The sequence below is a fragment of the Eucyclogobius newberryi genome, unplaced genomic scaffold, assembly GCF_026437365.1.
Source record: "Eucyclogobius newberryi isolate DKJ021-1_F unplaced genomic scaffold, fEucNew1.0.hap1 SCAF_19, whole genome shotgun sequence".
Classification (NCBI taxonomy): domain Eukaryota; kingdom Metazoa; phylum Chordata; class Actinopteri; order Gobiiformes; family Gobiidae; genus Eucyclogobius; species Eucyclogobius newberryi.
The window spans coordinates 33862753-33888481 of record NW_027315823.1 but is presented as its reverse complement, the minus strand read 5'-3'; the positions used below and the strand labels follow the sequence as shown (position 1 = coordinate 33888481).

Below are 25729 nucleotides of genomic sequence, written 5' to 3'. Positions count from 1 at the left end.
ATTCTTAATCAGTAATTTTATTTCTTCTTATAATCTTGATTTTATGTTTTTAACTGAAACATGGCTTGACAAAAACACAGGAAATCTGGTTCTCATAGAATCTGCTCCACCCAACTTTAAGTTGGTGTCAGTTTTTAAAGATGAAATAGTTACCCTCAGGTTGTCCTTTTGCCTGACCAGTCAGTCCCAACACGTTTTGACAGACCACTTTACAAAACCGTGAGGGTCTGGGATCCAACCCAGTCCCTCCAATTTCCAAAGGGAGTGATTGGCAGGCGGATTAACCAATCAGACAAACGCATTGTCCGTTCGTGTCTAAACAAACATGTTGGCTTAAGGTGAAAGAATAAAAATAACACAGAAGAAACGTTGCCAACTTCTGCTGAGTCAACAAGCGACGTACTAAACTCTGTAAATCTGAGGTAAATTAAGTTATATATTTTGTTCTGAATGTTCCGAAAATATTTGAGAGATGTCTTCCGCATTTGAGAGACATGTGACACAAATTAGCAGCGGTGGTTGGACCGGTTCATGATTGGAGAGTTTTTTGACACCCCCCAATGGTCCGAATCCAGACCCTTCTGCATTTGAACATAATGTGGGAGGGACTGTCTGGTCAGCTAAGTTGTCCTTTGGGGTGTTTTCATTATTTGAGTGTGTATCCTTTAAAATGGAGCAAAAACAGTTTCCATCCATTCTCTTCATTGTTTTAAACAAGCCTCCCCAGCACTGCCAAAGTATTATTGATGATTTTACTGAGGTGGCTTCAGTTGTATGCACAGACTTTGATGGTTTGGTCATTACAGGTGATTTAAATGTTCATGTTGACTGAAACGCTAAAGAGGTTGATGCAGTCCTTGAAACCTTGGGCGTAACAACAATGTACTCTTCAAAATATCAATATAAACTTCTGTGATATCAACAAAACATAAATATCAAAGTATGTTACACTTGAATGAACTATTTGGACTCTGGATTGAAAGTAAAGGTCTGCATTCACTGCTTGTGTAGTTCTGTCGTAGCTTCGATTTAATATTTAAATAATACATTGTAATATAAATTGCAGACTTCTGCATCACTCAATATTGTGATTGTATCGCAAAATAGTAATATTGCCAAACGTCTTATTGTGGCTTTTTTAAGCATTGACGTTGTGTTGGTGTTGTTACAAAAGCCTGCTTTAAAGGAGACACGTGATGATTTTTTGATGTACTTAGTATTGAACTATAACATAAGTAGATCATCATTTAAACATTTTGTTCATTGTAAACCGCAATATTGATCTAAATCTGCTTATTAATAGAAACAGGTTCATTGATTTCTTGTTCAAAACTGTAGATCTGATAAGCTCCGCCTCTTCACAGTGACATTTCACCATAATAAGCAACAGGTTGTCATGTATATTTTTTTATTATAGACTATGTGTGGCTACATGACCTTTTAGAACCCTACAGTTTTTCAAATGATCACACAGAGTACAGGGACGTGGGCGGGGATAGGGGGTAGGTGAAAACGACTTTGCAGACTTGAGCCTCAGTTACGTACAGGACAAACTGGATTAACTCAAAAATACAGGAATCAATCAAAACACAACTTTGAGTAAACTAATGATGAGGAAACACTGTTGTTCAAGGTTAACAAGGTTAAAAGCTCATTAAAGTTTTAAAGTTGATGTTGTATAATACGTCCCCTTTAACACCCAAGTGTCAAAATAAATATAAGAATGCTTTGAGATTATTTGGGTTTAGCTAAAAATGTGTCAAAATAAAAGGATCTGCATCTCTCAAACGACTAAATTGCTAGCATTAACAACCACGGACAAAACAAAAATAAGCTTCAGTGTTTAAAAGGGCTGTCATGATGTGTTTAATACGCGTAGGCTTTTCCAGTTTTCTGTCAGTCGCATATTATCTGAACATCTGCACTGGTCTGGCCTAATTCCACTGCTCTGGGCCACATCTGCATTTTGTTTTTAGTCCAAGTCTCCCAAGTGGAAACACTAAAAACCTTTGAACTGCACAGTTTCTATCACATCTTCTGCTGATGTAAACGCAGGATCATTTCAGAGGAGTTTTTACCCAGAAGCCTTTTGTGTCAGCGCATTTACATAAGACATCGCAACTCAGAAAAATGTCTTAAAGAGATCAGACAGACGAGAGCGAAGAGAATGAGTTTTTCCTTACCTCTTGTATGCGTAATGTGTTGCTAATGCAAATCACTGCCAAGATCATCTGCTGTTTGCAAGTTATAATTCAGTCATTTCTAATGGTCAATGATCAGCCTGGGTCGTGTTTAAATGGAGAGGTCAAGTAAAAGTTTGGAGTAGAGTTCTGACTTTGGAGGAAGAACTATTGACTATTAAACAGCAATATTTATTTGTGATGTTTGTGAAGTTCGAAGCAGCAGAGTTTGCGAGACTTGTGTTCAGAACAAAGTTGGATGTTTTGTTATTTGCCCGTGACGGTTCATAGATAATTACAGCTTTTGTGATTTGATCATTGGTTCAGTCATTATTCTGTTCTTGATTTAGATTATGATTCACTATTACAAAGTATTCCATTCTTCCTTAGTCCATTTCTGCCATTTCTATCCAACTCTTGTCTTTCAGGAGTACATATCCCATTCACGTTTCTCATAGACTTTCCCAAAAAACAACAAGTTGTCAAAAGGTTTTGCCGGTTTTAAATTTGTTTTTTGGAATGCAAACAAGTGTGTTTAAGGACATCTGTTGATTACCTTCCGTTGTCGTGTCTTAAATTGTTCCCTTTTGTGGACTCTTTTTGTGCATATGTTTTGTCTGCTGCTCATCTCTGAGTTGCCCGGGTCAGGTTTTCCTCTGGTGACAGCCCTAAGCCTCTGTGCACCTGAGCTTAATACTCCACAGCTCCATCAAATCAACACGACAAGCCAGGCTTTTACGTAAGGGAGCATCGGGCCTCCTTTCAGTTACACTGGCCCACGTTATATATGTCCACTGCATTTCAAAGCCACAGGGGAAACGTGTCTGGAGCGGTTCCCAGGGCTCGACTCCACACTTTAGGATGGTAAAGGAGTAAAGGATTAGCCAATTGTGTTTATAAAGGGACACTGTAAATATGAACCGCTGCATGGTCCATATTGTTGTTAGTCTGCCACCTTCGCTTTGCTGAAATGTGCTCGATTAATATGTTGATGATGTCTTAGTTGACCAATTGGCTTTTTTAAAGATTAGAGGGATTTAAATGGACCACAGCGGAAAGGAAAAGGCCTGGAGTTGAGTTTTGACAGGGACAGTTTAATTATTATTATTTTTTTGTGTTTAATTGTACTCACACCATTTTGAGTAAAGAAGCATACAAATCTACCTGGCAAACTTATGATGTGTATGACTTTTATATGATCATTGATATGTTGTTTTAAACTGTGAAGCCTGAGTGTGTGAGTCTTGTTCTGTCAAGTATGCACACGACACTGCTACACTGGGAGCACACATCGCCGTGATAATATCAAAACTCCACACTACACTTCACCGAACCATCTTCAACTCAATTATTTAAAAAAAACGTAATTGAAAATACAATTAAAGGCGCAATGGACGATTTTTCGGCGATTTGAGAACGCAAGCGGAAGTGCGCATGCGCACTCCCCCGTGCGGACTGATACAACACACACGTGTGTTTGTTTATTAGCGCAACGGAGCACATCGCACGTCTCCTCTCCCGTAGATTCCTGTCCACTTCTGCATCAGCTTGAACTGTCTTTCTCCGTCTTCATTTTTCCCCGTACACTGAGGGAACTATATTATGATAGATCCATGCGCTTAGGCACGCGGAAACGTGGGGACGAACCGCACGCGGCTGCAGGTGCGCGGTAGGTGCGTTTTATGATTGATACGTGGCAGGACTAATGATTTATCCACACCACGAGGAAATATGATTAAAAAAAATTGCTGAAAAAAATCGTCCATACCACCTTTAATTGCCTTCTGTTCAGAATTCTATGTCTTAAAACCTGGAGCAAAAAATACCCACGAGACCTAAAACAGATGTAAAACATACAAATGCCAGTTGAGTTGATTCAAGAAGGTCTCCAAAGTGTCCCACTAAAGGTTATCTTATCTTATCTTATCTTGTATTTGTGATAAAATGTGAATATATGAGTATATTTCTGTGATGTATTTTATCTGCATAATAGTGATATATTATCTGCATCATTAGTCTAAGAGAAGAACGGGTGTGTGACAAACTGCATTTGTGAAGGGGTCGTAAAGATGGGCCAAAGAATGTTTACCCGAGGGGGGGAGTTGCACCCCCCCTTGCAGGCTTTATCTCTACGGAAAAATACCAAGTGCCTTGATGTGAGGCTGACCAATGAGAAATGTGACCCGCCTATTCCAGAATATCTAATAAAACCAACCAGCATGGGAAAAAACAGGGTGAGACGCAGGAGGATCACGCAGGCTGCTTACAACAGCCTGCGTGATCAGTCCCCGCGTTTTCTCCCATGCATGCCATACAAATGTCTGATATTTCTGTGTCGTTTCATATTCTAAGTTGAATTGTGTTCTCTATGTGTTACGGAATAGCATCTGGTGTATGTCTCCATCCCAGGACATTTTCTGGTCCTATCGAGCCGGACGACAAGCAGCCCCTTCGCGGAGATTGACGGGTGAATCGGTGAAAGTCTGTGTGCACAGCAGAAGGAAGTCCACTTTTCCCGTGGCCGCCCATCACACCTCATTCTCCGCGAGGAGAGCGCGTCGTTTCGAAGCAGCAGGGGAACACAGGCGACAAAGAAGGTCAGACAAAAACTTTGTGTGTGAAAGAGTTAGCCATGAAACGTTTTATGCATAGGCTTTATGCAGGTGTTTAGTTACTCGCATAAAGAGGAGTTTAATATTTCTCAGTCAAAAATACAGGAGTTTAATATTTACTCATTAAAAAAAATACAGGAGTTTAATATTTGTCATAGACAAAAAATACAGGAGTTTAATATTTCTCAGTCAAAAATACAGGAGTTTAATATTTCTCATTTGACAAAAAATACAGGAGTTTAATATTTCTCAGTCAAAAATACAGGAGTTTAATATTTCTCAGTCAAAAATACAGGAGTTTAATATTTCTCATTTGACAAAAAATACAGGAGTTTAATATTTCTCAGTCAAAAATACAGGAGTTTAATATTTCTCAGTCAAAAATACGGGAGTTTAATATTTACTCATTAAATAAAATACAGGAGTTTAATATTTACTCATTAAATAAAATACAGGAGGTAATATTTACTCATTAAAAAGAAAAAATATTGGTTGGCGTTGTGTAGATAAGTTCTCACATAAAGGAGTTAAATTGCTCACCACGAGTTAAGTTTCTCACAGAAAGAAAGTTATGAAGCCTTATGCCGAGTTGTTACTGACATAAAGACGAGTGAATGTAAGCGCTGTGCACGAGCGAAGTAAGTAAGAGAGAAGTGTGAATGTGTGAATGAGGATTAATAAGTGATTAACTAACAAGTGAGAATCACAATTAATCATACAAGGGTCACAAGGCGTTATTCTGAGAGATCTAAAATTTGCAGTCACGGGTGAATCTTAAACACCACGTTATGTCCGGAGGAATCTAATAAGGAATTTTCTCTAGAAGCTTGACATTGACTGTGACTGTAAAGCAAGTAGCATTTCTCTCAGACGACCGAGACCACATAATGCCAGAATTATCACCCCAAACTGTAAAAAGACAAAGGAAAAGTCATAAGAGGATTTTGGAGGGAGACTTCCAGTATGCTCAGATGACATGGCAGAGAGGGGGAGATAAGGGGGGTCAACAAGACAGGAGAATGGGAAGAAAGCAGCTCAGAGGACGCTCTGAACGGATGAAATAAGTAAAACTAAACTCAGCTGGTTTTAAATTTTTAGTTATTGAGAGCTCTGTAGAACAAATTTTAAGGGTTTTGTTTGATTGACATCAATCAATTATAAAGATTGTATTAAACTTGATAGGAGATGAAGATGAATTCAGATTTTTATAGATGGCCAATATTTTTGGGGAATGTGATCACAGACAGGACACTTCCTGTCCCCGACATAGAATACAAAAGTTGTGTTTTTACGGTATCGTGTTTTTTGTGTGCACCAAACAAAGCCACGTTTTGTTTTGTTTTATTTTTGGACTTGACAAAATTATCTTTTGGACTTATTATGTAACCATAATGCATGACTAGATGAAAGTACAGGACGAAAAGACAGAAGTGTTTTTAAATTTAGGATCAAATGCAGGCACAGGCCTGGGAGTGATAATGTGGGTAAATAAGTGACTACTGATGTTTTTGGACATAGGAGTAGAATGAGTAGTAAGTAAAGTGATAGTAAAAGTTATATCAGTAACTTATTTATTTGTATTATCATGAGGAAACCTCGTATTGCGATGTAGACGTAAGTGAGGGAATAAGTTAAAGAGTGATGTGCCAATGTCCTCCCAGGAAAGACATGAATGGGTCATTAACTAAAGACAACAGGACACCAAGTCATAAAAGATAGTCAGAGATAAGGGGCTATTGACTGGCAAATAATCTGGAGAGGACTCAGGATGGAGCAGATGTTGTTATCTTTACGGATCACAGGGACACTAACAGCAACACCTCAGGGGGAGGGTTGAATGATGATGATGAATAGGAAAAGTAACATTAACAGGGAAATAATTTGAGTTTTCAATTTGAAATACCTGAAGGATTGTTGAGATTCAATCAAGAATTGAATAGATTTAAATTAGACAATATCATCTAAATTTAGACGCTATAGAAGTTATGAAAACCAGTGATAATAGGACTTAAACATTGGAGGACTCAGGACGGAGGCAAGAGATGGTTAGACTGATAAAATGATGTGCCTTATGTACAAGGGGAAGGTTTAGGATCATTTTGATTGTTAATACACATATAGACTTGCTAGAACAAACTAATACACAATGTTTGTAAAGCACCACATGAGCAGGTGTGAGAGATTGAGTTTGAATCTCACCTGAAGCACATATAAAAGATTAGCACATATTACATTAGATGGGTGATTTTATTCAGGCCACACAAACAGAGGAGATGTGAAATTTGATGTTAATACTCTAAGTTGTGAAGTGACCCTTATGGCCAGCTCAACGGGGGAATTATTGAGATAATTATTATTGTTTGATGTATTTGAATCACACACACACACATACATACATACATACATACATACATACATACATATGCGCGCACACACGTGGACACCAGACTTTTAGAGGTTGAAACATTTAGAGTTTGAGACTTTTAGAGTTTGAAACATTTAGAGTTTGAAACATTTAGAGTTTGAAACAAATGGTGGTAAAACAGATAGGTTTGGCAGTGTCGGATTACAGACACACAGGGTGGGGGCCCAGCGCCGTGGAAGGAGGGGCTCAGCCAGGGATGTGACCACTGAACTGTGAAAGGTCAAGAGGTGACATTGCGGAGTTGGAGTGACAGACGCAATTCCATCTCTTCCTTGATTACATCCTGGATTAGTGAACGTTGTAAACTATCTGGATTATTGAATTTTGGTTAAATGTAGAAGTTTGAGAAATGGGCAAAGCCATTTATCAAAAAGGAGGGATATACGTGTAAACAAATATTCCGAATCAATAATTACAAAAAAAAAAAAAAATTGTAAACAAGAAAACTGTTTGAAATACACTGAACTGTCGAAAAGACTTTGTTTATCACCGCAGCAAGTTGGAGATGTGGTGTTTACAGAGACGAGCCAGGTGGACGAGCAAAGTGGACGGAGCCACACCGTGTCGTCCTCACACCGACCATTGGAGGGACGAGAACATGGGTGCTCTCATGGGGAAAGTGAGAGAAATGTCTGGACAACACAGCGGCAGATCCATAACATCGCAGACGCAGGACTTTGTTTGTATGAGTTTTGTCCAGAGTCTACGGTAGAGTACGATACTCTGCTACGATGAACGAGAGCCAGAGGCTACGGTGCGCAGAGTACCATACTCTGCGAAAAAGAATCAACAGTTATCATCATCACAGCGATGACGGTAATATGGGTGCTGAACACCTGTATTATACAATCGGGACAATGGGGACAATCAGGACAATCGATCAACATACACAGACATGGAATAGAGGGAAGAAAATAAGTGATCAACTTGAAGAAAGGTTATGAAATGTGTAATGTAATAATGTACAATGTATAATTGACATGACAGAGGCTGAAGAAACACAATGGCATATTATACAGCCACTGTTGTTTGCACTAACTAAGAGAGTTTTTTTTTTATCTGCTAACAACATAACTACATGTAATGATAATGAGATTATGAATTGAGATGGGAAATGTACCAGTTCATATGTGTCATAGGTGTGACCGAAGCGAGCAGCGGAAGAAGGTCTCTTAAGAAACCAAGCGCAAGGACGTATGGTGGTGTGGAGACACAGTGCTGAGAAAGCACTTGGAGGCAAAGGGTGTAGGATGATGTGCCTATGTATCCCTTTTGTGATCAGCATCATCCAGAACCATACCGCAGGGTCAAGGTCGAGAGGTTAGTGGACAGTCTGGTCCCAGTAGCACCTGATACTACGTATTTGATTCTATTGGGGTGTCCAGAGAGGTCCCTGACGAGTCAAAGTGACTGACCAGAGAGCAGTGGGTTTAAGGGATTTCCGCTTGTACTTCTATATTTCCCATCACACCGCACCAAATTATAGACAAGATAAATTGTCTGTTTGTCAAATTACAGAGATTAACCAATCTGACTCAAAATTTAGGACAGTAATGCTGTAGACATGTTGTTGGCCGAGAGAAAAGGAGTGTGTTCAATGTTGAGAAATGTGCATAAACTTTTTGAGTGTAAAAGTGTCATTTTAACACCTATATGAAAGACATGTTGAAAACTGAAAAGAATAATATGTTTGGCATATGAGACAGTAGACTAATGAAGCCTGCGTAAGTTCACCTGGAAGACCTAACCTAAATCTGCGTCGGCCTCCATGGAAGGACCCCTCTCCCCAGCGCCATCATCGCACTCAAGCGGGCGCCTGCCTGTCCGTCTGTGAGAGTCAGATCCCTCACTTCACCATGGACTCTTCCAGGTTTCTGCGCTTATCCCAAAGAGGTTATGCAGTTTTTCCCGGCCAAGAAGGATTGGTAAAAGGACAGGGGACGTCCGCGTCATGGCCCCTACACCTGCTCCTCATCCCCAATCAACGCTCTCAGTCACTCCTCCCCGCTCCAATCAACGCACAGGCGGCAGCATTTAAACGCTCAGGTTGATGGCTCAGTCGCTTCAAACCGTATCTGCGACTGATATCATGTCAGATTCCAAATCAAATTTCAAATCAGATGACCCTCCACTCAAGGCTCCCCGTCCTTTCAGGGCCCCCCCGGGCCCTCCCGCGGTCCTCCGGCGCATCCACCTGACCCGGCGGAAGAGCTGAGCGGCTCGCCGCGTTCTCTCATCACAGGACTCCTCACTTTCGCTCGAAACGCTTCCATCCACCAGCCGCGCGCCCCGCGGCAGGAACCAGGATATCATCAGCCGCTCCGCTCACGCTGCGGTGCCGCGGCGCCTCCTCCACAGCGAGAGTCGGGACGTCTCCTTCACTCACGTGGCTCCTCACGCGCCACAGCGTCTCTCCACCTGATCACGCTGACACCCGGGTCCAACTGCATTGCTCAGCAGCTCCAGAACACGCTCTTCTCCACGTCAGGCTCTACCACGATGTCAGCGCTCTCATCCTCTGCTCCAGGAGGCTGGCCCCAGGTTTCGCGGCCCGGTGACGCCCCCAGTCGAAATTAAGTATTCCTAAAATGTTTTATCTGAGTATATTGCACGAATCACAATCGTAGTGATATTTTCGAGTCTCAACCACGTCGTTCTTCATAGACGACCAGAGTTGTAGAGCCGCGTAGAGGCTTAAACTGTGTCTTCACGTTTGCGGCGCACGTTCCCCTCCCTCTCCTCATGAGCACAGAGCGCACCTGACACCTGACGGAGCGCACCTGACGGAGCGCACATCTGACACCTGACGGAGCGCGCACCTGACGGAGCGCACACGCGTTGGAGCGCACACACACACACGAGAAGGGAAACACAGCATACGGGTTCTCTCGTCAGCGCCGTGACGTCACATGGCTTTAGCGCCTGCGGAGCAACACCGCAAAACGATCAGTGCAAGCACCGCACAAGTCCATGCCATTCATTCAACCCCCCGGCCAAGCTGGCTCCCCCGACACCCCCGCTGCAGTCGTGCGGCCCTAATCGAATGCCCAACGCGCCGCCAGTCGAAATATTATATATATATAGTATTCTCATTGGGCGTAAAATCGCACAAGTCGCTCAGTTTGCTTCAACTGTTTTTCATGTTCGTGGCTGCGTGCTCTCCCTCCCCCAAAGGCGCGGGGGAAGTGCCAAACGGCGCAGGTTCTCCCTCTTAACCAGGGATTTTCTCATTACCTGTCCCCTTGTTTTCTAGGCCGCGCTTGCCCCGCCTACTCCCCGTCCATCCCAATTTGTAATATCTATACCCGCTGTCCCGCTCCAGTCTACATCCCACAGTCAGCCTCTCCGGCCAGCTCCCGTCTGTAACTCAAGTCCCAGTTATCCCTCGCCTTCCCCGCTGCCCATCTCTGCTGTCCCGCTCCCGTTCATGTCCCACATCTCTCATGCACCCCTCCGTCCGCCTCCCGTCTGTGGCCCATGTCCCACAGGCACCCCTCTGTCCGCCCCCGTCCGTGGCCCATGTCCCAAAGGCAGCCCTCTGTCCGCCTCCCGTTTGTGGCCCATGTCCCAAAGGCAGCCCTCTGTCTGCCCCCCGTTTGTGGCCCAAGTCCCAAAGGCACCCATCTGTCCGCCTCCCGTCTGCGGCCCATGTCCCACAGGCACCCCCCTGTCCGCCTCCCGTCTGACCAGAAACGCGTCCAGGGTCAGATCAAGGGTCAGATCAAGGGTCAGATCAAGGGTCAGATCAAGGGTCAGATCAAGGGTCAGATCAAGGGTCAGATCAAGGGTCAGATCAAAGAGCCGGTCTGAAACCGCACCCTTTCGTCCGCCTCCAGTCTGTGGCCCATGCCCCACAGGCAACCCTCTGTCCGCCTCCCGTCTGTGGCCCATGCCCCACAGGCACCACTCTGTCTGCCTCCCGTCTGTGGCCCATGTCCCACAGGCACCCCCCTGTCCGCCTCCCCTCTGTGGCCCGTGTCCTACAGGCACCCCTCTGTCCGCCTCCCGTCTGTGGCCCATGTCCCACAGGCACCCCTCTGTCCGCCTCCCGTCTGTGGCCCATGTCCCACAGGCACTTCTCTGTCCGCCTCCCGTCTGTGGCCCATGTCCCACAGGCACTTCTCTGTCCGCCTCCCGTCTGTGGCCCATGTCCCACAGGCACTTCTCTGTCCGCCTCCCGTCTGTGGCCCATGTCCCACAGGCACCTCTCTGTCCGCCTCCCGTCTGTGGCCCATGTCCCTCAGGCACCCCCTTGTCCGCCTCCCGTCTGTGGCCCATGTCCCACATGCACCCCTCCGTCTACCTCCCGTCCGACCAGGGTCAGGTCCAGGGTCAGGTCCAGGGTCAGGTCCAGGGTCAGGTCCGACACGGCACCCTTGTCCTCCTCCCATCTGTGGCCATTTCCCACAGGCACCCCCCCCGTCCGCCTCCCGTCCGACCAGAATCAGGTAAGAGAGAGGAAGAGAGAAAAGAGGAGAGAAAAAAGAAAAGGAAGAGAGATAGATAGAAAAGGAAGAAGAGATAAGAGAGAAAAAAAAAAAAAAAAAAAAAAAAAAAATCCCGACTGCTACCCACGTCTCAGTCGTCCCTCTCCTTCCCCGCTCCCGTCCATGTCCCGCTGCCATCTCCCACATCCCGCTCCCGTCCATGTCCCGCTGCCATCTCCCACATTCTGCTCCCGTCCGCATCTTCTGCTCACCCGCGACCCACAGCTTAACTGCCCTCGCTCGGCTCCCCGCTATCTGCAGGCAAGCCCGACTCCCCTTCCCTATGCTGCACCTCAACGCTCTGCCGTTTGCCGGCGCCTCAACGCTCTGCCGTTTGCTGGCGCCTCAACGCTCTGCCGTCTGCCGGCCCCTCAACGCTCTGCCGTCTGCCGGCCCCTCAACGCTCTGCCGTCTGCCGGCCCCTCAACGCTCTGCGTCTGCCGGCCCCTCAACGCTCTGCCGTGTGCCGGCCCCTCAACGCTCTGCCGTGTGCCGGCCCCTCAACGCTCTGCCGTGTGTCGGCCCCTCAACGCTCTGCCGTGTGCCGGCCCCTCAACGCTCTGCCGTGTGCCGGCCCCTCAACGCTCTGCCGTGTGCCGGCCCCTCAACGCTCTGCCGTGTGCCGGCCCCTCAACGCTCTGCCGTGTGCCGGCCCCTCAACGCTCTGCCGTGTGCCGGCCCCTCAACGCTCTGCCGTGTGCCGGCCCCTCAACGCTCTGCCGTGTGCCGGCCCCTCAACGCTCTGCCGTGTGCCGGCGCCTCAAACGCTCTGCCGTGTGCCGGCGCCTCAAACGCTCTGCCGTGTGCCGGCGCCTCAAACGCTCTGCCGTGTGCCGGCGCCTCAAACGCTCTGCCGTGTGCCGGCGCCTCAAACGCTCTGCCGTCTGCCGGCGCCTCAAACGCTCTGCCGTCTGCCGGCGCCTCAAACGCTCTGCCGTCTGCCGGCGCCTCAAACGCTCTGCCGTCTGCCGGCCCCTCAACGCTCTGCCGTGTGCCGGCCCCTCAACGCTCTGCCGTGTGCCGGCCCCTCAACGCTCTGCCGTGTGCCGGCCCCTCAACGCTCTGCCGTGTGCCGGCCCCTCAACGCTCTGCCGTGTGCCGGCCCCTCAACGCTCTGCCGTGTGCCGGCCCCTCAACGCTCTGCCGTGTGCCGGCCCCTCAACGCTCTGCCGTGTGCCGGCCCCTCAACGCTCTGCCGTGTGCCGGCGCCTCAAACGCTCTGCCGTGTGCCGGCGCCTCAAACGCTCTGCCGTCTGCCGGCGCCTCAAACGCTCTGCCGTCTGCCGGCGCCTCAAACGCTCTGCCGTCTGCCGGCGCCTTCCCGTTCACGCTCTCGCATCTGCCGGCGCTTTCCCCTCTATGCCGTCCGCAGGCACCTCCCCTCTATGCCGTCTGCTAGCACCCCCACGTTCTGGCGGCGCCTTCCGTTCACGTTCTGCTGTCTGCTGGCACCTCCCCTCTACGCTCCAAGCATCTCAGTCATTCTACACGGCTCGGCCTGGCTAGCGCCGTCCCCTTCCCTTCTCGAAGAGTATTTATTTCTTCATGAAGAATCATTCAGTCTTCGATCCACTGCGCTTTTACACGGACGCTTCCGCCTCCTCTTGTTTTGGGGGGGTTATGTTAAGTCCTACTTTAATCTAAATTTCAAATCTCTTAACACCGCACGCACACCGGTCTCTCTTGCCGCCCCATTCCTAGTCGTTCCTATGTTCAGAAGGCCAGCCCACGTCAGCACCCCGGTCTTAGAACGCCCTAGGGCCACGTCGTTCCCGCGCATCTGTCCCCTCTACTCCGGGCTCGTTTAGATTAGGAGCCACCAGGGGTACATCGCCCCGACCTGCCTCTAACTTCTACAGCCTAAATTCCCTGCACCCCGGTGCAGTCTCAACTCAAATACTGGTGGTGGTTCTAGATTTCCTCATTACCGTCCCCCTTGTCTCTTGAGCCACGCTCACGCCGTCTACTCCCGGCCTGTCCTGATTCAGTCCGCGCCCCACGTTCACGGTCCAACTCTGCTGTCCTGCACCCGTCCCGCAGTCTACAGTCACTTCCCGTTCCGTCGACACTTCCCTTTCTGCCGTCTGCCTACACCTAGTCCCGCCGCATGCCGGCTTGTCCCGTCCTGCCGTTCTCCTGTCCACGCCTCGCCGTCTGCCGGCTTTCTCCACGCCCTGCCACTGCGGCACCTCCACGTCCGCTGGCATTTCCCTGCTACCCCTGCAACCTTTGACCGTTTTCTCTCAATTCCTATCCACTTCTAGGCTTTCCATTTCAGCCGCATCACTCAGACACTTCGCATCCACAGGGAGTTACCCTCACCTATACGTCAATAGGCTCCCCAGTATGCGCCCCTCCCGGGACACCACTAATCACGGCGTCCTCGCGTCCCTGCCGTCCCCCTCCGTAGTCAGCTTCTACGTCTGTTCTTCCGGCGCATCAGCGATAACACGGCGGCTCAGACCCCGGGTTTTTTGGGGGAAGGTATCTAATTCAATCAAATCATGGAGTGCCCATGATCGCTACGCCTTCCACCGGGGTCTGAGCGCCAAATAAACTTTGCAATAAAGTTCGCTAAAACATCTTTTCTGCTTTTGTGTCTGAGTCTCTCCAGGGTGAAATGAAGCCTGCGTAAGTTCACCTGGAAGACCTAACCTAAATCTGCGTCGGCCTCCATGGAAGGACCCCTCTCCCCAGCGCCATCATCGCACTCAAGCGGGCGTCCGCCTGTCCGTCTGTGAGAGTCAGATCCCTCACTTCACCATGGACTCTTCCAGGTTTCTGCGCTTATCCCAAAGAGGTTATGCAGTTTTTCCCGGCCAAGAAGGATTGGTAAAAGGACAGGGGACGTCCGCGTCATGGCCCCTACACCTGCTCCTCATCCCCAATCAACGCTCTCAGTCACTCCTCCCCGCTCCAATCAACGCACAGGCGGCAGCATTTAAACGCTCAGGTTGATGGCTCAGTCGCTTCAAACCGTATCTGCGACCCACCACCTCCCCTGCTCCTCCTCTGCATCTATTATTCTCTCCACATCTACCACCAGTCTCCAGGCTCCGGGGGGAAGGTATCTAATTCAATCAAATCATGGAGTGCCCATGATCGCTACGCCTTCCACCGGGATCTGAGCGCCAAATAAACTTTGCAATAAAGTTCGCTAAAACATCTTTTCTGCTTTTGTGTCTGAGTCTCTCCAGGGTGAAATGCTTTGATAAACAGGAGGGAAATGTGATAAAATGTGAATATATGAGTATATTTCTGTGATGTATTTTATCTGCATAATAGTGATATATTATCTGCATCATTAGTCTAAGAGAAGAACGGGTGTGTGACAAACTGCATTTGTGAAGGGGTCGTAAAGATGGGCCAAAGAATGTTTACCCGAGGGGGGGGAGTTGCACCCCCCTTGCAGGCTTTATCTCTACGGAAAAATACCAAGTGCCTTGATGTGAGGCTGACCAATGAGAAATGTGACCCGCCTATTCCAGAATATCTAATAAAACCAACCAGCATGGGAAAAAACAGGGTGAGACGCGGGGGTGAGACGCAGGAGGATCACGCAGGCTGCTTACCACAGCTTGCGTGATCAGTCCCCGCGTTTTCTCCCATGCATGCCATACAAATGTCTGATATTTCTGTGTCGTTTCATATTCTAAGTTGAATTGTGTTCTCTATGTGTTACGGAATAGCATCTGGTGTATGTCTAATTCCATGACAGTCTTGTAAACAAAATCATGACTTGTAACAATAATTAGGCCGACTCTTTCCCTACATGTTCATTTTGACACTATAGAAGTAAATAACTATAATTTCAATTATGAGCCAAAAATATTGTGATAATAATTGTTGCCATACTCGATCAGCCCGACATTTGAACCCACCATCGTCGGCAATATTACAATTGACACCGTTGAACACTTCAGATATCTTGGACTCACAATTTTCACAACAATAAACCAGTATAGCAACAAAAATCATTGCCCCGCCTACTCCGTTATTTCACAATCGGAAACGGTCTCATTCTTGCAGCCATTAACGCTCCGAGAAAACTGTAAACAACGTTCTTCTGGTCTCGATTATTGTCATCTGTATGCAGTTATGTCATGTAACTGTATGTAAGCGGTGTGTGTCTTCCCTTTGCAAATGTACATCTAATGAAAACTGTGAAAGGTGTTTTAATGCAAGATGCAAGTCATTTTGAGAGCTTTTGTCAGTGCCACGCCCCCTTTTGTGCAGAGCATGTTTCTTCACAGATTGGCAGCTCCCTCGTGATCAAATGAAATCAAAAAGCAATAAACAACTGAACCATTCAAGTTATTACTACTGTTTGATGCTGATCAAACAGTAGTAATAACTTGAATCCCAACGCATTGATTAGACATTATTATTAGATCTTGAGGAGGAAAAACCACAGCGTCCTCGACACAGGGCTGTTTTAATTTTCACATTTTGCACGTTTATTTAGAGAAGTGACCGGCGGAGGAGGGGCTCCATAAGAACCCCGAAAGCGACTGGAACGGAGCAGGATTTAACGGTCCGATTTAGAGACAAGATGAAACTAACAGAGAAACAGGACGACGTAAATATATTCTGTTTTCAAGGGGATTAACTGATAAAAGACACGTATAGAGTATAATTCTCACTGATATTTAAGTTTATCTTTATTTTTCTGCTGGTCGGCTGCATGAAAGTGATTCGTATCCCAAAGCAACCTGAATGAACTCCATACAGTATTGTTTCTAATTATTTTGAATTTTTTTTCAAGGGGGACCTAGGGGAAAATGGAAAAAATCAAATAATAATAATAATTAATTAAAGCCGCAAGCGGCAATGATCGGCCCTCGCCACGCCGCCGCCGCTACGCCGCCACGCCACAAGAGGAGGGGGCGCTAACGCGCCCCAATGGTCCTTTTATTACGCCTACTGCTGAATCTGTGACGCTGTCACATCTTCTCCCCTTTGTTTTACCATCAAAAAGCAATTTTATTTTGAATTCTTGGCATAATGTGCGGCTTTGCCGCACAGAGACCGTGACTCTTTGAATAAAAATGTGGATAACTTTTGATGGTCCACCCCTGAAGATGAGTCTCACCAAATTTCAGTTTAATAGGGCTAACGCCCTGGGAGGAGTTTGTGAAAGTATAAAGTGTAAACATGTTCTGGCGATTTCCTCATTGGAATAACATGGGAGGTTTTGGTCATCGCTACGGCAAAGCCATAACAATTATGACATGGGTCTTTGACTTTTTTGAATGGGATGCTAAAATTGAGTTGTGTGTCAAATTTCATATAATTTCGCAAAACTAGACATTTAACCTCCATATAAAATCTGTAGGGGGCGCTGTGGCGCCAAATTAATTTATTTCACTTCGTGTAGGTTTAGGGCAAAGAGTTTAACAACTGATTCTAATTTGACGCAATTCGGACTTTATCTGGGCAAACGGCAGAAATGTTAAATTTGGGAGATTTCTGAAATTCTAGCTAAAGTTTGCGGCTTCGCCGCTCAGAGACCGTGACAGGTATCAATGTAATTTGAATAACTTTTGATGTCCCACTCCTCAGTACCATTTTCACCAAATTTCAGCTTTTTAGAGCCAACGCCCTGGGAGGAGTTCGTAAAAGTACGACATTTGGAAAAACTCCCGAGTCATGCTTAGCCATTTTTGAACCAATATGGCCGACATTTAGTTGGGCAGACGGCGTTGCCGTAATAATATTTTTTACTTCTCTCGTCACCATCTACCTCTGCGCCAAATTTCATGATACTACGATCAGATTTTTTTTGGGTCATTTCCTATCTCTCAATGCATTTTTGGTACATTTGAGGGCGCTGACACGCCAATTTTTTATTTTAGAAAAGGGAAATAGCTAGAATGTAGAGAGGCACGATTTTTAGAGGTGTGCAAATTTTTGTGACTTTTCGTCAATGTTCACTGGGTGAAAAATGGGGGGGTTGGTCCCGAGAAGAAGAAGAAAGAATAATATTCCGATGCGAAAACAATGTTTCCCATTTTTCAAATATCATAAACTATACATTTTCGGAAAGCGCTCGCGCTTTCCTACCTCATGGTGTGGGTCCCTGGTCACTGACGGGTACTTTCGATAATTTTGAGTGGGCTCCGCCCACTTTGTGTTTTTGGCCCTCTATACAGTAATAATGTTCAATTTTTGCATTACATGCTTATATGCACGGAACATGCAAGAGATGGGGAACGTATTCGTGAGCTACTTAGGGCAAATGAGTGCTTTATATGGGGATGACGACCGCGAAGCTCGTTTAGTGCGTACTTTTGCACGGGCTTCGCCCGTTTCCAACGGTAATGTTCCATTTTCCTACTACTAATGAGTATGCACGGGGCGTGCGTGAGTGGAGGAGTGCGTTAGTGAGTGTTTGGAAGTGGGCGAGCACATCGCGCTCGATTTCGTGCGCACTATGTGCGCACTTTCACAGCCGTGCTTTGCACGGCCTTACGAGATTAATAGGCCTCTCGCCAGCTTGTGGCGCTCGGGCCTAATAATAATAATAATAATGAATAATAAAATGATAATAATGGGAATAATTAATAAGATTATCACGACTAAGTAAATCTATGGCCTTATCTTCCCATCCAGCTTCTCCCCATGATACTTCACTGCAGGTTTGCAGTCGTATTAAAGCAGGCATGTCCAAACTAAGGCCCGGGGGCCAAATGCGGCCCTCAGACCAATTTTTGTCGGCCCTCTGGCTTCCTGTTAAGTTGGTCCAAACAACAAAAAGTAGAAGTTTTTACAGTAAAATTTGAGAGATTGAAGCATTTCGATGTTATACCAACATAATATTAATGTTCCAAGTATTATTAAAGGTGTGGAGGTATCAAAAATATGTAAAATGCAAAAATTTGACATTTTCGGGTTGTTTGTGGCCCTCTGCTCCATATAATTTTCAAAATGCGGCCCTCTGTGAAAAAAGTTTGGACACCCCTGTATTAAAGGATGGGTCAAGAGCAATGTTCCTGATATAAATTCAAGTGCAAATATCACGTGACGAAAATATTTTGACTAAGTTTGACTGACATGAAGATGAAGTGAGGCAGTTTGAGGATCCCGATGCAGCACATTTATGAACAAAAGAGGGGTTTCATCAAATATCCTAAATTTACAAATTTTCTGTGTCAATTGTGGCTCAATTTCAGTCATAAAACGTTTTTTTCTCAGATCATGTAACGTCTTGGAACCTGGATAGACCATTAGACTGGATAGAACAATTATTCTATTGCAAAATGAGTGGACAATTATTTCAATAATCAATTGTTTGCGATTCACTGATGAACTTGTTGCAGCCTTAACTCACACTAAACACTCACATTGATGATTTCAAGTTTGAGATATGAGTTAAAACAGGGAATTAATGTATCTCAATGTTATGTCCTTGTTGGAATAAAACACTTGGATTAAAAATATACAAAATCTAACAAAAAATACAAGGAAAAAGTCTAATTCTTTTATATTATAAAAGAATCCAAGCGCTCGAGGTGGAAAAGACCACACACATGTATGTATTGTGGTTTTCTTGCCAATACCTAATCACTAAATGACTAAAGTGTCTTGCCCAGGGACACAACAGCAGACAGCCACCGACAACAGAGATCAAGTTCATTCGGCCAAACCTCTTTTTTGTGCCATTTGAATCCAAGCCATACCTGTGAGCGGCTCAAAGCAGCATCCACATTTGCTGAGGAGTTTTCTGGAGAAGTGCACGCAGCCGCAACCTCTCGGCTTCTTCTGACCCTTTCTCATAATGCGCCCCACAAAATATTACTGTCAAAAATATGAACTGCTGGAGCCATGATTGGGTCAACAGACAAAAAATGAATGCAAAAAGTCCTCCCTCTAAAAGTCCGTCTTTGATGCAAGATTCAACAGAGAGGAGTGTAAAAGGATAATCCCGGTGTCGAGGGTTGTATTCCGATTTGTGAGTGCAGACTAAGCGGGAGGATGTGGCTCTGTGATGTGGGACGGATTAACATGAAGCTGAGAGAGAGAGAGAGCGAGAGGAGGAGAGGGAGAGAGAGAGAGAGAGAGAGAGAGAGCCACGAAGCTGAGAGCAAGAGGGGGAGAGGGAGAGAGGCATGAAGCTGAGAGAGAGAGAGAAAGAGGAGGGGAGAGAGAAAGAGTGAGACACATGAAGCTGAGAGAGCAAGATGGGGGGAGGGAGAGAGGGGGGAAGAGGGAGAGAAGCATGAAGCTGAGAGAGAGAGAGCGAGAGCGAGAGAGAGAGAGAGAGAGAGAGAGGGAGTCAGAGAGAGAAATGAAGCTGAGAGAGAGAGAGAGAGAGAGAGAGAGAGAGAGAGAGTCAGAGAGAGAAATGAAGCTGAGAGAGAGAGAGAGAGAGAGAGAGAGAGAGAGAGAGAGAGATTAAAGGGGGAGGGGTTAAAATAAGACACTGCTGCTGTCTTCACAACATTCAGAATCAGAATGACTTTTATTCCCAAGAGGAAATTCCTTTTGTTTCTGAGGTGAAGCCGACCAGCAGACGAAACAGAGCGGTCAGAATAAGAATATCAGCATAAATACACTTTCAGATGGAGGTCGAAACGTTTAAAACAGAGTCCAGATGACAGCCTTTGAAACCGTTCCAAGGAAGAACTGGATACATGTAATTTAACGTATGTAAATATGTTGTAAGGCTACTATATTTGTATATTTACAGGATCATGTACAATTTTACACGTGAACTGGCAGTTGCACGATGACTTGACAAAGAGGATTTCACAGCTCAGAGTTCAGCACTTCAGTGGAAAAGGAAATAAATCAGGACTAAAGACTCTTCACATTCAATCCAAGTACAAGAGGAAAAAAAGACTCTATATTACAGGTTTTTTTACAATCACTTTGGTATATTTTCACAAATCTCACACACTTTGTAAAACTATTTACTGAAGTCCCAAATCAGTTGAGAATGTTACGGTATAACACAATATAAACACAATCATCATCTAAAGCATTATAAAAAATCTCCAACACTTCAGACGGGTGTGAGAGGGGGTTCAATCCTGTTTCTGTTGGTTTGAAAGTGAGTTTAATGCCATAATTATGAATGAAATATGACACAAATACAGAAAAAAGCTTTTAGCATCAAATATCACAACTGTTTCGGACTCAGACAGTGGACTCGATTCAGAACTTATTATCCAGAACCATTATGAGTGTTTGATCCCTGAACTTGATGCCAGAATGTAGACGTTACTAGACTAAACCCATGGCTGCCAAATGCCACTAGAGGGACGCACCCCACAGTTTGAGAACCCCTGATCTTCCCAGTTCAGAAATGACTCTGTTTGCGTGAGCGTAAACTGCCACACTGAAGCCAATGTGGAAATGCCCAGCTCTCACAAACGAGAGAAACTCATTTAATCTCAGAGCTAAGATTAGAGATTGACTGCAGGATTATGTCTGGAGCACATCTGTTCAAGGCCTGCCACATCTGGAGCCGGAGATGAAAGTCCAACTGAGGAAACGGCCAAGAAGCAGAAACGCCGACTATGAAGCCACAGGAGAAATGAAGCAGCGTTTAATCTGTATAATTAAGGTTGCAACCAATTATTATTTTAGTAGTCGACTAGTCATACATTTATTTCTGTTGCAAATCAAGATTCATTTGTAACCAAAAGACGGTTGAAATATTGTGACTGATGTCTTCTAGATGGAGATTATCCTCAAATGAATTGCATTATTGATGAAAATCAGACATTGTTTTTTGACATTTTGATTTAATAATTTCAATTTCTTTGTTATAAAGAGCTCTTTTCAATGACACAAAACACGGCGACTAATAAGGACTGGAATATTATAATGAGCATTTGTAATATGGAAGAAAGAAAATCACACTTCGACTCAATTTTAAAGTGGGACATTTCTTTGGGTTAATTTGTGTTTTAGTTTTGATTGATTTGAAAGATGCCTTTTGATTTATGTCTCTCTTTCTATCTCTGGTCTTGTTTTGTTTGTTTTTTCATGTTTGTATATTTTTTGGTTCTATGTTCACCATAAAGTTGAAAAATAAAAGAATCTTGATTTATTTAAAAAAAAAAAAAAAAAAAAAAACACTGTCACTTAGGAGGATCACTGAGTGTGATCTGCACGGCCGAGAGGCGCAGGCGGCGCGAGAGTATGGAAAGTCATTATGATACGAGGCGTGCGGGCGCCTCCGCGTTAAAAGCGCTGCTTTATTTTGTAAAGCGTCGGAAAAAAGGTCGTGATACACATATTGGGTTTCCATAGCCATAGAAAAATGTTTAAGCCCCCGGACAAAATTATTTGGACGGGGTGTTTTCAAATCCTATCTAAAATCCTGATCGGGACTTAACCAGATCTGGACAAAGTACTGCATTTCATTACTTGAATAGAAGAACATATACACTTATTACTCTCTCTATAGAGACTATAAATTATTACTTAAAAGTGCTAAAGTATGGAATACTGGACAAATTGTATCTACAGATACATTTCATAATTTACCACAATATATACTTTTTGGAAAGATCAGAATTAAAAACTTCCGGTACTAGAATTCAGATCTCTAGTGAAAAAGTGTAAAATTACCAAACTTTGACTTTTGACTTGAGTAACCGCTGGTTACTTCTGAAGACACCCTGAAAAACGTATTGTTGTACAAACTTAGATTAGAGAGACAAGAGAAACGTTGGGTTAGAATGGAGGGTCTATATTCTGTATATTTACTCTCTCCAAAACAGAAGCAAGAATCAGATAAAAAAAAACATAATTAACTATGAAAAAATGAAGATTAAAGCAGGTAATTAAGGAGTAGTAGGGTTTCAGTTGCTATCTTCTAGACAAAGGTGTTTAGTCCCTAAATCTAAAACTAATCGCTTTAAGAAATCTTTTGTTCCAGCTGCTTTTTCCTTGATGAACAAAATGATGAATTTATTTGTCCATAACACAAGGAATGATGTGTGAAGGACACAGTCTAAACAAGGACAAAACAAGATCTAAACAAGTAAAGGTCTAAACAAGGTCTAAACAAGGTCTGATCAAGGACTAAAGAAGGACTAAACAAGATCCAAACAAGATATAAACAAGATCTAAACAAGGTCTAAACAAGGTCTGATCAAGGACTAAAGAAGGACTAAACAAGATCCAAACAAGATATAAACAAGATCTAAACAAGGTCTAAACAAGGTCTGAACAAGGACTAAAGAAGGACTAAACAAGATCCAAACAAGGTCTGAACAAGGACTAAAGAAGGACTAAACAAGGTCTAAACAAGATCTAAACAAGGTCTGAACAAGGACTAAACATGATCCAAGCAAGGACTAAACAAGATCCAACCAAGATCCAAACAAGGTCTAAACAAGATCTAAACAAGGTCTAAACAAGGACTAAACCAGGTCAAAATAAGGACTGAATAAAGTCTAAACAAGGTCTGAACCAGCACAAAACCAAACCTAAACCAGAAATAAACCCGGAAATACTGAGGAACCAAGACTAACATTATCTAAACCCAAGACTAAAAAAGATCTAAACCCAAGACTACATCAGAGTCATTCCAAACGAAAAGCCATTTGGTAAACCAGGTCCAAACCAGGTCTAAACCAGGTCCAAACCAGGTCCAAACCAGGTCCGAATCAGGTCTAAACCAGGTCCAAACCAGGTCTGAATCAGGTCTAAACCAGGTCTAAACCAGGTCTAAACCAGATCTAAACCAGGTCTATACCCCATCGTTAGTACAAACACCTCAAGTGTCTCCTCTCTCATTTACGTTATGTTTAGTGATGTCATAAATACCAAAAGTACTTCTTCTCCACATGGCAGCGATGGACTTTCTCCGAAACTTCAGCTCCATCCTCATTTCCTGCTCATCAGACAGCAACTTATCTGTAAGTCAGAAACCTTTAACAAAAACACAAAAAGTAGGTTAAAAAAGCAAAGGAAAGTGAACTGTTGATTACATGTTGAAATGGTTCTCTGCAGAATCAACTCGGCAGCAGCAGGAGAATCTCCAGGGGCCGTGACCTTAGACCTTCAGACTCTATGTCAAAACAAAACTAGGTCATGGTTAAGTTTTGTACAGTTTATCCAATGAATTATGCAGATAAACTAAAACTACTATTGGACACCATGGCAATATAATGTTATAAATGTGTAATAAATACATGGTTGGTTAAGTAGTTCAGTACACTTGTAATAGTGATTATGTAGTATAAATATATTTATACACACAGGAAACAATAATTTGAATTATATTTGATTGTTTTAAAAATAAAACAACAATCAAATATAATTCAAATTATATTTGATTGTTGGTTAGCGCTCTTGCCTCCCAAGAAGGAGATCGTGGGTTCGATTCCCGGACCAGACCAACATCACATGATCTCTCTGGGTGGAGTCTGGTAACCCATGGTTACCCGCTGGTAACCATGGAGACACTTACTGCTCTGTTGTGATTGTTCCACAATATGGCATTATGTAGAGAGGTGACCCCTCTCACAGTGAGAAAGCATCAAAAACTATGGGGTGCACGGTGGCAAAGGCGGTTAGCGATCATGGGTTCGATTCCTGGGCCAGACCAACATCACATAATCTCTCTCTGGGTGGAGTCTGCATGTTCTCCCCGTGTTACCGTGGGTTCTCTCCGGGTTCTCCGGCTCCTCCCACCGTCCAAAGACATGCATGTGTTAGGCAAAATTGGTGACTCTAAATTGGCCCTAGTGAATGAATGTGAGCCCTGCGACGAGTTGGCCACTGTCCAGGGTGTACCCCGCCTAAGGCCCCAAGTCACTGGGATAGGCTCCAGTCACCCGCGACCCCAAAAGGGAACAAGCGGTAGAAAATGGATGGATGGATGGATGTTTTAAAAATACAAAAACTTTCTTAAATCTGTAATCTTGACTAAAACTCAATCAGAGGTGAAAGAACCAAAAATTATACTCAAATAAGAGTAAAGTTACTTCAAAATAATATTACCGCACTCAAGTAGAAATACAAAGTAGTGGTCCAAGAAATTACTCAAGTGGTTACTGTTTCAAAAAGTATTTGGGGAAACTGCGACTAAAGTAAGATAAAGTTTGTATTGTATGGATGTTGATTTTGTATTTCTAAATGTGTATGCAAATTAGCCTAGTATTAGCATTAGCAAATTGTAATAAATGCAGTTAAATTCAACAGAAAGGTAAAACATGTTGCCCTCACTTCTCCAATGTCTATTTTTGCTTCAGCCTCAGTCCTTTTTATTTATCTTATCTGAAGAATTTGTCTGGAGAAGACTCAAGACTTGCTTTTGTATAAAACATTTCAATTCTATATTGCTTCTTCCCAGTCGTAATTAATCATGATCATTAATATTACCTGTAAAACTACATAACAGGAAGTTCATCATGAATAAAATATATATATATATATATATATATATATATATATATATATATATATATATATATATATTATAATGAATAACTAATACAGAAACTAAACATTGAAATAATAAACAGTGTATGTACTTGTATTACCGCTTTAACTTAATAAACTTAACAAATATAGATCTACAAAAGTACCGTATACTTGTGAAACTACAGTCCTGATTTAACCTTATACTGGTCAGTAAGAGTTTCTGCATTTTTTTCCTTTACAATGGCAGACAATTTCGGTTGAAGTAAGAAATACATTTAAATGAGTTGAAACTGCTCCAATCACAACTAGGCTATACTTGCTGAATTAAAGACATTTGAACTAATATAGATATACATTTTAGAAGTGAATAAATGAAAAACCTGACATGCATTTTTTTCACGTACCTCTTGTGCTCCTGACGGTCCCAAACGTCTCACTTTTTCCGTCATAAATCCCACAAACAGCTGCGTTCTGCCCTGTACTTTGTCTTCATGTCCTCAAAAACACCACCTCCTTCGACCTCCGCTCGAAACTCTTTAAAGTTCAGTCCTGCTGCGGTCACTCGCATTCCTGGCGCAATTCTACAATCAGTCAAAGACAACGGGAGAGGTCGTTCTTCCACCTCCAGTGAACGGTCTG

General features: G+C 44.1%; 1 protein-coding gene across 2 annotated transcripts in view; it reads right to left on the bottom strand.

Annotated features, from left to right (window-relative positions):
* The window catches only part of arhgef25b (Rho guanine nucleotide exchange factor (GEF) 25b), a 60059-nt gene extending 34330 nt beyond the window's left edge, over window positions 1–25729 (bottom strand). Inside the window, exons 1-2 of one of the 2 annotated variants that reach the window (XM_072452748.1) lie at window positions 25495–25729; window positions 23489–23593 (exon numbers count right to left, since the gene is read on the bottom strand). In XM_072452748.1, coding sequence (XP_072308849.1) covers window positions 23489–23552 — 64 coding nt within the window. In that variant the 5' untranslated portion in view covers window positions 23553–23593; window positions 25495–25729. Of the gene's footprint in view, window positions 1–19383; window positions 19696–23488; window positions 23594–25494 lie in introns of those variants that run through there. The other variant, XM_072452747.1, reaches the window with a different exon arrangement.